Source organism: Poecilia latipinna, unplaced genomic scaffold (genome assembly GCF_001443285.1).
Source record: "Poecilia latipinna isolate Pla-1442-1.1 unplaced genomic scaffold, P_latipinna-1.0 Scaffold2638, whole genome shotgun sequence".
Classification (NCBI taxonomy): Eukaryota; Metazoa; Chordata; class Actinopteri; order Cyprinodontiformes; family Poeciliidae; genus Poecilia; species Poecilia latipinna.
The window spans coordinates 1-14101 of NW_015115254.1; the positions used below are offsets into that span (position 1 = coordinate 1).

A 14101-nucleotide genomic window follows, 5' to 3' on the forward strand; every position below is an offset into this window, starting at 1 on the left:
TGAACTAAAGTAATAACAAAATGATAATACCAAAAAATATCTAACAATATCCAACCGTTCTTACTGGCTATGTAGTTTTTTTTTGTTTTGCTTTGTTTTTTTCTGTTATTGAGTGCATTTTACCCCAAAACTGTTTCCTTTAAGAAAAAAAAAAAACCCTGCCTCCTTCAAGTTAAACTACTGCTGATTAACTCGTACTGTTGCTCAGGAAGTGGGAATCGCTTGGTTTCAGACACACTTCTCCTTTTATCGTCTCTTTGAAATGTTTAGAAGGAACCGATTACTGACACTTTGAGAAGATAATACTGTACACTTAATCTGTCAATAGTAATTCATGCAGTCATTTCATGAGACTGAGTAAATAATAAAAAAATAATAATAATAATCCTAACTGTATTCTCAAGAAATGAGTTGGCTGTGTTGTTACTTTGCTCTGTATGAATTGGATTACATATTTAGTGCCAGAAATATGTACCAAGACATTCCTATTGTCTCAAACTTTTATATTGATGGTTTGAGCTTCAGTCATCTGGAGATTTTGCCCAAGCGTAAACCGGACCGGGTCCTCTCTCCTCTTCCTGGCGTCGCCTACAATGTATAAAAACAATGATTTTGAAGTGTCGCTTCAAAATAGCATCCACTGGAGTTACAAGGCCATTGCATCACGATTTTGCCTTCCCCAAATTGCTTAAAAGCATTAAAAAAAACCTCAGTGCATGCAAACGACTGACTTCAAACAATGTCAATAGAACATCTCTCCATTATTATTCTGGTGTTTAGGAATTTGGCATAACGTTCGCAAAGCGTGACAAGTCCAGTCTGATTTTTAAAGTCACAAAGTCACAAACATCTCAGCAGGGTTCACGTGAACGTCGGCGGGCTTCAGCTGTAGCCGTCACTGGCAGCGGCGGCTGTGCCCCCGTTCTGACCCGCTCAGCCTCGGAGGGTCCTCTCGGTGAAACCAGACACGTCTCTGAGTGCGAGAGAAAGAAATTAAGCCGGGTTTCCTCGTCTCTCCCCGTCTCGTGCTCGCTCTCGCGGAACACGTAGACACCGCTAACGTCCCGTCCGGCAGCTTCACACGCCGACGGGCACAGTGTTACTACTCTCTCTCTCTCTCTCTCTCTAACCCACACGCTTCACCATTTCCCATCGTGTCACACCTTCCTCCTTCATTCCCTCGTGGCCTTTCTCCTGTTTATTCGCTCCTCCGTCACTCGCCTGGCTCCTCTTCAACCCCTGCTTCTCTCTCCATCATCCCACTCTTTTTCTTCACCTTGTTTTTTTTTTTTTTTTGTTATTGCTCCATATCACAACATCTCAAATATGAGTGGAGAGTTTACACAGTAAACAATACCAATTTATTTTTTTTTTTTTTTTTTTTTAACCAGAAAATGGTCAACAAGGACAAAGAGGCATAGCAGGAATTGATGTTTTGTACCTTTTTATATTTGATGATTTAGCATGGATAAATATGATGCATATTTTTATGCCTATGTTAAAACCCTGCAGCAATGGCTCTGCTTAAAACCCCTGAAAAAAAAAAAAAAATTCCCTTGAAAAATCATTGGCTGAGTTTTTAAAAACCTCCATCCAATAGGCTTGGCATTGCCTCAAATCGTACATAACTTCCTTTCTGTTCTGGTTCCAAACTCCAAAAGCGTTGCCCACTCGGTTTCATTTGTGCCATTCATGCTGCATGAATGGCTTTCAATTAGCTTAGATCTGGAAGGAGGCTGCGGCGCTGCTGACATGCGTCAATCTTCTGCAGCTTGTTCAGGACTGTGGCCTAAATTCCCCCGGAAAAGAAAGAATAAAATAAATAAATAAAAAATCTCTGCAGCTACTTTCTGTTTTGCATCTCGTTTGCAGTAAAGTTCTCTCCTCAACTCTAACTAATTAGGCCAGTGTTTCCCAAACGGTACACTGTGGGACTTTTGTGAACGCCAGACATTATCATTTCAAAATAAGTATGTAAATAAATGCATTTCTAGTTCGTAATGCCAGTATTTTCTCACTTATTACTCAGACGAGGTCCAGCTCTTTAAACTTTGGACACATTTTCTTTTTTTTTAATGTATAGAATAAAATCTACTGCCTCCTCTTTTTAAAGACATTAGGTCAAATGCATTGTCAGTCTTGGGGGACGGGGGGAATAAATAAATAATGCACCAGCAGCAGAACGCTCCACATACCATACCCACATCAAGCATCGGTCTGCGGGAATCCTTTACATTTGCAAGAACAGATGAGCTCGACAGGGAAGATGAATTTAGCTAAATACAAGGCATTCCCTGAAGGAAAAAATGAAAATAAATCAGTGAGAAGCTGCGAAAGACTTGAGAGGAGATAAAACTCCCAATATTTGTGGCAAGACTTAAAAATTGATGTTCTACATCCAGTCCGATCTTGACCTATTCTGCGGAGAAGAAGGGGCAAAATATTCTGTTTCTAGATGAGGAAAGCTGGTAGGGATGTGCCTCAAATGGTATATAAATAATTTAGCGAGTTACTGTGTCACTAAGCTGCAAAAACCAACAAGAAAATGTAAGTCTAGACAGTCGACCTGGACTTCCACACGCGAATGCCAACGGAGGACTTCGCAAAACGATGTTGCGAACGGTGAAGCTGAGATATAGAAATCATGCAGTGTTCACACAAAGCACATAAATTATTTTAGATGTTGTTTCTAAACCAGAAAACATATTATGTACTGTATGTATTGTAATACGTTTTATGTCGAATCTATTTTCTCTTCTAGCTTTATGCTAAGCTAAGCTATACTAACAATATTTACTAGCTCACCTTTTTTTTTTTCCTGTTTTGATATTTCCTTTCTTGTTCTAGAATTTTAAATGCAAATGTCCACGAAATAATATGTTAAAGGAGAGAACTGCAACATGGCTTGTTGTTTTTTTTGTTTGGAGAAACTTTCGAGTGTGTTGCTTAGAAACCGTTAACAAAACCAACCAGGCTTGAGACCTCCATCTAGAATAAATTGTGCTAAATTTAGTGAGTTTTCAAAAAGCCTGGATAATTAAACAAGCCTTAGAGATATAAAGCATATTTCACCCATTAATGGCTGACAGGAAATACAGTATTATTTCCAAAAAAAAAAAAAAACGTGCTGCGGTCTGTTTGTTCTCGTTGCACATCATCGTTCCTAACTGAGTACGCTGCATCTGGACCACATCAAACTGCTTCATTCTGAAATCAGCAGCTGATCGAAGGGACGTCGACTCACGCCTCCCCCGCCCCTCCTCAAAAAAAAAAAAAAAAAAAAAAAAAAAGGAAAACAGAAGGAAAAAGGTGATGAAATGCATGACGAAACAGACGAGGTATCTTTCAGCATCTTCTTCTGATTGCACCCTTCTCCATTGCCTCATCAACCCTCTGTTTCCGCCGCTGCTGGACGGCGGCTGTACCCTCCCAGAGTGACTGGCTGCGTGGCCTTTTCAATAATGTAGGAAGGGGGCTGGGGGGCCGGGGGGGAGAAGAGAAGAGAGATAAAATGAGGGAGGAAACGATTTCTTGGCCCAGCAGGAGCCCCCTCCCCCCCCAGTGTGACATTTACCTCTTGGGTTGTCAGCGTGTGCGTCTCTCTCTCTCTCTCTGTGCATGTTAGACGGCCCTAAAGCCAGGCTAATGATACCTCCCTCCGGCTCGCTGACTCGGAGGACAAAACTCTCTCCTGCCAGTCACATCGTTTAGAATCTCACCGAATGGAGGGAAGGAGGGAAAGGGGAGTTTTGCAACGAACTACGACGGAGATATTACCACTTTAGAGTACGTGTGGAGTTGAGAAACGCTACAACAGCTATGCAAGGGGAAAAGAAGCTTTAATAATTAAAAAGAAGGGATCGATACGTTTAATCCATCAACTCCTCCTTTACTCTTTTTTACGTCATTAACCTTACCCCCCTCCTCATCCCCCCCAGTATCGGCGGCCCGGGGTGGCTTCGTCTCTCCTCCGGAGAACCCCACCAACCCCCCACCTGGGCTCCCAGCGTCTATCATTAGCTCCCTGCCTTAAGCTCAGGGCCTGCAGAATGTCACACAGCTGGACTGTGAGGCTCTGAAGTCATATGAAACAGGAAAAGCTCCTGTGAGCGCCTTGAAAAAGCCGGAGCTGGAGCAGTTTTAGATACTGCAGGCAATTCGCCGAGACCCTGTGGAAACCAGCTGCAGCCGACAATTACGTTTTCATTTGAAGCACAAGTAAATATCTCATTACAAGGGCCGTTTCCCAGCTGTGCGATGGCACACATAAAAGATTATCGGGCATTATTGTTTACGGCATTCGTTTACAAAACGCTGCTATTTCTGTGCGTCTAGTGTTTGTTTTAAAGCGGTAGTTAAGAAAGAGGCGTTCTTGGACTGTAAATCTGAAAATCCGCTCGATTTGTTCAGATAAAAGTAAACATATGGAATTGATCCGTCCGTGCCACTTAAAGTTGAACTAAACCACTGCTACTTTGAATAAGTAGTTGAGCATAATGCACTTTTTGATATCTCAGATCAGTCGGAATGCATGTACAATTGAATTGAAATGATGTTTTTGCAAAGTGCCTCCAGACATTTGTTGCGAATTTGCGCCCGGAGGAACCTCATGTCACGCTAAGCAGCAGCTCTGTCTGCACTGATGAACATTTAACTGCCTCAGCATGCTATATGCTTGAAACAAAAGAGAAGTCTGACCTATTTCTGAGTAGTTTAGCTGCCACGTCATACAATTCAATCCTATACTACTGATTATACTATGCCTATGTGTAAATAGTTATCCATCCAAGGAAGACCAACTGGTTTAATCGAGTAATTGACTTTGAAGCAATCCCTCGTACCAGGAAAACATATGCTTACATTTCAGTCTTACTTATAAGAGAACCAAAATAAGTTTCCACAAAGACAAGTGCCCCATCAGTGGCAGTGTTACTCTACGTTGTAAAATCCAAAGATGATGCCCCAGCTTACGCCACTTTGATCAAGTAAAACATGAAAAGCATCGATAGGTGTTTTTAGATCGACTCTTATCAGTATTACTTGTTTGTTTTCACCCTATGATCATCCTGATCAAACACTGAGATTTCTAGCCTTGTTTATCTGAAACACATCAGCTGACAGACATCAAACATATTAGGCTTTTAAGAACTTCAGTGTGACGGGCCCATAGATATAAATGAAACAAAAAAACACACATTATAGATTTTGCATGCATGGTTCTTTCTGGTAACATGCACCAAAGTTCAAATGATTACACAGCAATAGGATTTGAGCAACTGTCACTCAATCAAGCGGAAAAATCAGTAAATATCGTCAAATGTGAGCCAGATCTCAACTACTTCAATTATACGCATGTATGTGAAAACAGCAAGCTGAGGGATAGGCCTTTGTTTTCTAATCACATCTCAACAAGTGCTGTCAAGTTTTAAAAAACGACTCCGTGTCAAGGAGCTGAGAAGAGGTCACGACTCAGAGTTGTTTATGAGAGAGACGATGGAAGACTGGTCCACTAAATCTCTCTCTTCTGTCGCTCAAGACAGACTTCTGAGCAAAGTGAGAATTTTGGTCTCTTTCACAGATAAAAATGAAGAGTTTTGAATAATAAATAATAATAATAATTAAAAAAAGGATTTCTGACGAATAAATAAGATAATCCTAAATTTATTTTGTAGATTTCCTTTTTTTTATATTAGTTATGCTAAAAAAAAAAAAAAACACACAAGTTGGGATGAACATACACCGACTTTCAGACAGAAGATTTACGTATTAGGACATAAAAATCTGCTAGTGGTCTTAAAATTACAAAAACCAAACCCTTGTACGACCTTTATGTTACTTGGTACATGTTGTCATTAGATGCTGCCGCCCCTACAGTCCAGTGTTGATGTTTAATAAAGATGCTTTTCTTTTTTTTTCTTTTTTTTTCTTTTTTTTTAACCAAACACCCTTGAACTCTTAGCTTTGCAGACTCTGACATATGAAACAAAACAACAAACCCCAGCACAGATGCTAACTTAAGACAGTGTTGCTAAAGATAATCAAAAAAAAAAAAAAAAAAAAAAAAAGCTTGGTCAGACTTCAATCCAGCTGAAATTCTTTGCTCTATAAACATAAAGTAAAACAAATCAAAGAACTGCAGGAATAATGCATAAAGGATTGTTCCAATAATATCCCACTACACCGTTTGACTGATCAGGTCCTCCATATTGTCTGAAAGTCCCTGAGACATGATGGGGAGAGGTGTACGGGGCAATTAGCTGAAATCTCACAATCATTTCTTTTGTTGATTAAAAATTAAATATCTAGATTGCATTTACTACAAAAGCTGCTCCCCAAATCAAAAGAGGAACCTCTTTCCTCTTTCCACAATATTGTCTCTCTGTGCAACACTGTCCTCTTGTGGAATAAACCGATTACTACATCATGCTCCTAAAATTAAGCCGGTGTGATGTTTTTCCCCCCCATTTTTTTTTTTTCACTTTCTAAAATTTCTTGCTTTCAGAAAGTTCTGCCTCTCGCAGCAGCACCTCTCGGGCCAGATCCGGTCTGCCTATTCTGCCCAGGCTCCCAGCGAGTTGGGAGGCCTTCGGGTGGCATGTGACGGCAGGCAGCGCTCGCCTCCACATGGCCAGGACGCGAAAGGCCTGTTCTGACGGACTGTCCCTGGAGCGGAGCTTCACCAGCCGGGCTGCGCTGCGACTGAGACGCAGGGAAGACACCAGCAGAGACGTCTCCTCCGGAGACAGCTCCCCAGACAGCCAGAGGAGAAGGGCGTCCGAGAGAGGCTCTGATAGGTTTTAAAACAGCAACAGACACCATTTTAAAAAAATTGTTTAGACAGTCCTCTTCAACTTTTCCACATTTTGTCATGTTATAAAGGACATGCCCCACCCATGCACTGAGTAAAAGAACAACTCACTGGGTAATGCTCAATAACAGCAAGTTGGACTAAATAATTGTACACCAATCAAGAGAAATATTACTTTTTTACAATAAAATGTCAACAAGTGCTAATTTACAGTTGCTAACTCCACATGGCAACAATATTTGACATGGCATGTTTATATTTTTGTTGAGTATAAAAATAATACAGAATTCTAATAGTTTTTCCACGTGCAATATAATTTAGTTTGTATTATTCAGTGTCATTTTAAATATTTTTCTTTCATCATGGTGATCTCTAGGGCCCCCCGGTGGCGTGGCGGTCCTTAAGCAGCTGCGTAACTCGCAGATTCCCTGGGCCAGCCCTGGCTCCACAACATATAATTTTAATAAAATGTGAAAAAAAAAAATTCTTGAGGTAAAAATACTTCAGCAATGCACCCGAGAGCAGCACCAACAGACTGAGTCACCCACCTGCCTCCTCGGATATCTTCACTCTGGCGGCAACCGGCCGATGGATGACTCTCGCTTTCTGGAATCACACAAATTTAACGTGTTGAAAGATCTTAAAGGTCTTTTTGCCTAAATGAAAAAGATGTCTACCGAGACTTCTGCACCTTTGGTAAACTCAGAGGCAGCTTACAAACTGGGTCTGCCAGGAGCTTTGCATCCTTCGGAACAGCTTTGTCCCCTCTCCGCTCCAGCTCAGCTCTGGTGACTCTATAAAACAGGGCCGTGCCCTTGTAGCAAGGCGAGCTGTAATTCCCAAACGGGTCCACTTCGGTTAGGCGCACTAACAGCTCATTCCTCCGCTGACAGTGAAAGGTCAGCCGCTCGTGTGACTCCTCACTCGTGTTGCTCTGTGTGAAGGCTGCAGAGTGCACATGTGCAAAAATCACAAAATTGTACAAGAATATTCCCCCCTCAATCCCCTGTGAAATGTTGCATTTAAAAGCTTCTACTATAAAGCAAAGGATTTCTTTTAATCTCACTTTACCGGCTGGAACTTATGTGTTTTACGACATTTGTTTCTAGATACTCTCTGTGGCCCGTGAAGGCTTGTCTATAAATTACCACTCACTTTCCACCATCTTCCATCATTATTTATAAATAGCCTATGTTGGGTTTAGCCCATTTTCAGTTCCTCTGTTCTTCTGGGGATCTGTGTTGTTTTTCTGCCTTTGGGTTGTTACGTTTTTGTGTTGAACTTCCTGTGTCTTCACCCCTTTTAGTTTTTGGTTATAAAGGTTTCTGAAAGCTTTCATTTCCTGCATGCCTATGTTGATTTAGCCAAGCTCTGCTACAACTGTTGTTCACATTTGAAGAGATTTTCATAATTGGAGGACCTTCTTATGTTTGCCTTGACGCGTAAAGCAGTATGACGAAAAGGGAATATAATCGCTTTAAACCGCATCTTTAGGTCATGGGATGTAAAAGCAACTTCTCTCACCCAAAATGAAAACATCACATTCCCAGTGTTGAAGCCTTTTAGGATAGTTGCATCAGTTTTGACTGAGCTAACCAAACTGATGTTTAGCCTGGAAATGTGATGCCCACACACTGATAAGATAAGACATGGATCAGGTTAAGAGTAAGGGCGGTGAGAACATTTGAAATCAGTCGCTGAATTGTTCGGAAAGCAGTGAGCAAGGGTGAGACTTTAAACAACAAATGCCAACAGGCCCAGAACCTCTGGAGTAATGTTGTTTAGATCGGGGCAAACTTCCTCACAGCGATACCAAAGACTGGTAGATAAAGGAAGTATCTGTGAAGTATTTTTTTTTAGCTAATGAAGGTAATACTAGCCATTAAGAGTGTAGGGTGTCCTTACCACTATCCTCTCCAGAGACCAGTAAGAACAACCCGTAGACGTTGATCTCTCCTAAACATTCTATGATCGTACCTGATTTGAAGCTCTCTGAACAGTCCCTTGTGTTGTTATTGGACACGTAAAGGCCAGCAGGCGTGCGATTCTGGCCGGGCTCCCACCTGTGGATGTGATGTTTCCACTGAAGCGCAGGAGGAGCTGATCTCCTTCACACAGGGAGATCTCAGAGGAGGTCTCCACGGCGCCACCGGCCGCCCGCAGTCTGTTCAGCTCCCAGTCGAGGTCTCTGCTAGGCAACGCCGCCAGGAGGACGGCGTGAGGGTCGCCCCGCCCACGCCGGAGGACGACGGTCACCGGGTGGCGGCAGGCCGAGGCCTCCAGCTCCTCGGCCAGCGCAATGAGGCGGCAAGGCTGCAGTGGTGACAGGAGACGAACTGCGAGGAGTCTGGTGTGAAGAGGCACAGATAGAAACGTGAGAAGTTTAACTTCATTAAAAGAGACTGGATTACCGCTGAGTGAAAAGGGCCTGTTATCAGGAAGTCAGAAATAATGTATTCATGGGGAAGCTAAGGGAATTATATAACCTAACGTGCATATATTATTCCCCACTAAGCTTGATTTAGATAAGAAGAACAAAGAGTTTTAGGGGGGAACAATTAAAATCACTTCTTAAAGCTGGTTTTGTCACTTGTAACGTCGTTTTCAGCGATCAACTGGAGAAGACTGGTTTCAATTTTCTGTTTTTTTATTTTTTTTGTTTCCAAGTACTTCCCAAAGAAATTCAAGCAACACAAACCCAACATAGAAGCGCTTTAAACCAGGTGAAGGTAAGCTTTATTTAACTGTAATGTTCAGGGGTTACTGATTTACTCATGACTAAAAGTGATCAGAGCAACAAAACCATAATGAAGTGGAAGTAGTCAATGAAACGATTCACAATGAGGAACAGAATGAGGAACGAAGGAACAATAAAGCTGGTAATCATAATTTAATCTACAAGCAGTCTATTGTGCAAGTTTGATTTGTATTATTTTATGTTGCACTGAAACATATTCTCTTAACTCTTAAACGATGCAAAAAGTTAGGTTTTTTTAGTGCAAACGTTTGCGGCATTTAAGAACATTAGTTAGTGATGACGTTTATTATGATGTGCCATTTCAACTTGTGGTGAAATATGAAAAACAGATTAAAATAGAGTGACAATGTTTGAAGCCACATTGTCCGTCCAGCTGTGGAAGAATCGTGTGCAAAAAAAAAATTTTTCATGATTTATCCACTTCTGTCTGCAATTGCCGTGAAGTATTCTGCTGCATTTTTATAACTGGTGCTTTGATAACTTCACGTGACATTTTGAACCAGTATCAGAGCAGTGATTAAAGTCTTTATTTCTTGCTAGATTTGGACAGAGTTACTTGTTAAAAATTTTTGTGGTGTTTAAAAAGGATATTTATGACTTGGTAGCTTTAGTTCAACAGAGGTAGCTTGAAGTAGTTCCTCTCTGATATTTGTTTATCGGTTCCTCATAGCATTACCTCTTAATGACACATCACTTAAGTTAAGTTTGGGGCATTAATTTATGCATCTGAAAGCAGCACTAAAACAAATAATCAGGTAAATAGTCTGAACCACGGAAGCAGCTCAACATTTCGCTTCTCAGCCATTGTGTTGTAGACATTTTACTGGGTCCACTTTAGATCAGGCCCAGGTCCAGTGGTTGCAAAACCCACTGCACCACCCTGCTTGATATACTGTCATGAGCAGCTTGTGTTGATCTTCACCAATTACCGATTGGTGAAAAACTTCTCCATCTGTCATTGCCTCTAAAGAACGGGTCTGAAAACTCACTGAAGTACAACCAACTTCACTAATACTCCCACTGCGGTTTCACTTCGGGTTTTTTTAAGCGTCGCATGCAAACATTTTCTGGTACTCAATTCTCGGTTCAGGTACAAGAAGTTACATCATCTTCCTTCGCAGTGAGCATAACTTCACACAGACACTGTAAAAGTGAGGAAGGGGAAGCAAGATGATGCTTAGCTGTAGTGTTAGCTGTACAAATCAGCTAGCACTACCGACCGACTTCTGCAGAAACACACAGAGAGATGTGGTGAAAGATACAAGGTTATTTCAGCTCCTTAAAGCGTTTCCCTACACTGTTTCTAGCAAACATAATTTGCTGGGTGGGTGGATGAAGACGACATGAAACTGTGTCCGTGGTGAAGCTTGTCCACATCTGACAGCAGGAACTTTGCTGATTTGTGTTATTGACTTGGCAACAATGAGCAATAGTGTTTGGAGGAAGTCATTGTGAGAATCTCAATACTTAGAAAACTGCTCTGACTTTCCCTGGTGGGCTTTTTTTGGATGTCAATGGGTTTATGGTATTACATATACTACAGAAAGAAATACTGCCACCAAGTTATTTGAATTTGGATGAAATCAACAGCTTGACGGTTGAAACTTGTTCGTAAGGATTACTGTATGCGAAGAGCACTTCCTGCCATTCTTGAATAAGGAAATTTAACTGTCTCACTTCGGACAATTAATGTTTTCTCAGCATATACGTTCCAGCTTACATCTAAATTCTGTTTGTTTTCTCTCTTCAGAAAAGCAAAACATCCGTTCAACCATCCAACGATTGTCTGTAGCCGCTTATCTTAGGAATCTGGGGTAGCTGGGCAGAACCCACGCCTCCATCAGGAGAACAGGTGAACGCCTTGCAAAAAACAAAGACCTGACTGAACCAATGTGCCACCACGCAGCTCAAATAAGCAAATTAAATAACTAAAAAATAACCAGGATGTCGTTTTACTAACCTGTCAAAGTTTTCTATCAGATCAAAGGACACCAGTCCGTTCTTTTGGTTCCTGGTGACTATTTTCTCAAGGACAGTCCACTGTTTGTCTCTTGAGCCGAGAACAACCAGCAACTCGTTGGACGTCTCGTTAGATCTCAGATAAGCACCAAGGATTCTGATAGAGACACGGAAGACAAAACCAGCTTAGCAACGAGACTAAGAAACGACAAAGACGACTTACTGTTCCTGCACTTTTGACCCACCTTGTTTTGCCCGAGGGAATCGAGGGATCACCAGGAGCCCCAACCTGGTGTGCTTTTCTTTCCTTCCTCCTTTTTCCCTCCTTTTTCTCATAGCTTGGCGGACACGGAAGCGTAATCGTGAGGGGTCTCCTAAGTGGCTGCGACTTAGGGTGGGTGAGGTGGAGCAGCGGGCTGGCTGACACCACCGACTCGTAGGCGTCGTTCCTGGACTTGACGGCCGCCAGAAGGACGGCGTCCACCGGCTGGACCTGAGACAGATGAGCAAACATCTGTTTGGCACGACTCGGACGGAGACGCTGAATGATATGAGGACACGTTTCTCCTGACGCTTTAATTTCGCCGACAGCAGGTTGCTTAATCAACGCGGAGCCGAGCAGGGTGGGAGCTGATGTTTCTTGACGCGAGATCAAGCAGCAAACTGCTGCAGCGACGTCAGTTCGGGAATGTTTGGACTCGCGTGTACATTGAAATGCGCCGTGCAGCTGTTCTTGTTCTCTTTCTGCACAGCAAACATCTGCGACAGCATATCTCTTGAACTGCAAGCTGCCCGTCTTTCTTCCTCCTCTCTACTCTGAATTTCAAAATGTTTCAACCATTTCAGAACAATCTGTTTATGTGTTAATGCACTCGGTCAGGCCTCCCACTCTACAAAAGAAGGTTTGGTGATCAGCTTATTCTCTCCATACCATTGTTTGGGCCATTACTGGAGCAGTGAAGGATCCTGGGAGGTAGTCCAGACAGATCCGAGGGTCCATGGGGATTTTTAGTGACAACCCCTTCCTGGGAACGTTGTACATTTCTCTTTTTGGACGTGAAACTACAGCAAATATGCCCAAGGAGTACACCTTCACCTCTGCAAAGCAACCCTGTAAAGTATATAAAACATATATATATATATATATATATATATATATATATATATATATATATATATATAATTATTATTTTCATTGCATTAAGTAGTAAGATAAAGTAAAAAATAAAAAAGAAAAGGTATACAGCTGTAGGGAAATTACAACATAAACACAACATATCACTGCAGTGGAAAGGCATCATATTTAGTTTGCATTTCATGAAATAATAGTATATTGATAAAGTTATCCATCAATCAACTTGCACATGTCCGTTTTGTGTATTTTGCAAGCTAAATCTTTGTAAACAGTGGTTGGGGCTCTGTGAAGTAGCTGCCTTGCTGTAAATTAGCTGTAACTTTGCTAAATATAACTTTTTCTTTTGTTAAGCGGAGTTATGCTGGTTACCAAACGAAATAAAATCACGTGGAAGCTCCGAAGTGACATCTTAAGATGTCAGCAATCTTGGGCACACACACAGATCTTCAAAATATAAACATAAAAAAATCACCCTCAGCAAAATACACTCAAATTAACTTAATGACAACAAAGATGAGAATTGCAAAGTGACAATAAAAAAAAGCCCTGAGATCTTAAATTATTTGTAGGCAGATCAGAAAAGGTGTATGTTGACAAGGTGGACAAATACCTTTTTTTACAACTCGTACATTTTAGTAGTAGCCCCATCAAATACAAAGGAATGTGTGTAAAATTCCAACTTGGAATAAAGTGTTATAAATAAGTGTTTGAGTAGTCATTTCGGACTGAACCAAAATAGGAAAAGCCTTATCACATTTGATGTCAAACAATTGTTTTCTATTTAGTAGGAAGCTAAACAGGAAACTGTCTACGCCAGCAGGGAAAAAAAAAAAAAAGCAACACCTTTTGGCCTCCATGCACTTCCTCCGTCGTCGCCGGGGCGATGTAGCTGACTCTCTCCTCCTCGTCAACGACCTTCACCGCAACCTCTCTGTGGCCGCTGCGATGGCGCACGCAGAAGGGCACGGCCACGGTGACGGGGAAGCGGAAGCCGTCTCCGTCCCGAACTTTGACACGAATCACTCTGCTGACGAGCTCCTCCGAGCCGCCCGCCATCAGGCAGCTCAGGGTGTCGGCCGCCTCGCATGTCAGGGCTCCGGCAGGCGCCCTGACAAAACACGCGTCCGTCGCTTTGTCCGTCTCACCGGTGAGCCTGAGCGTCGTTTTCAGAACACACGAAAACAAAGATTTTGCAACACACCGCACAGATAAGAGCACTTTAATACGGAGCCCCTAAGGGGACATGGAGGAAAAAAAAAGGAAAGAAATCCCGACTTATTATCGCGAGATCCCGAGAAACTAAGTCGAGATCTCGAGATCCCGACTTATTATCGCGAGATCCCGACTTATTATCGCGAGATCCCGACTTATTATCTCGAGATCCCGACTTATTAATGCGAGCAACCCAGCAATGAAGTCTAGACACCAACACCTAACTTTT

The 14101-nt window shown here is 42.0% G+C and overlaps 1 protein-coding gene across 1 annotated transcript; it reads right to left on the reverse strand.

The window, feature by feature from the left end:
• Positions 1-5893: 5893 nt before the first annotated feature.
• Positions 5894-13783, reverse strand: dthd1 (death domain containing 1). Its single transcript, XM_015020693.1, has 8 exons — positions 13504-13783; positions 12457-12636; positions 11771-12018; positions 11527-11682; positions 8872-9155; positions 7500-7753; positions 7357-7414; positions 5894-6787 (listed from the first exon to the last, which is right to left on the reverse strand). Exons 1-8 carry the CDS (start codon positions 13714-13716, stop codon positions 6483-6485), a joined length of 1698 nt encoding a protein of 565 aa, XP_014876179.1. The 5' UTR covers positions 13717-13783; the 3' UTR covers positions 5894-6482.
• Positions 13784-14101: the final 318 nt, after the last annotated feature.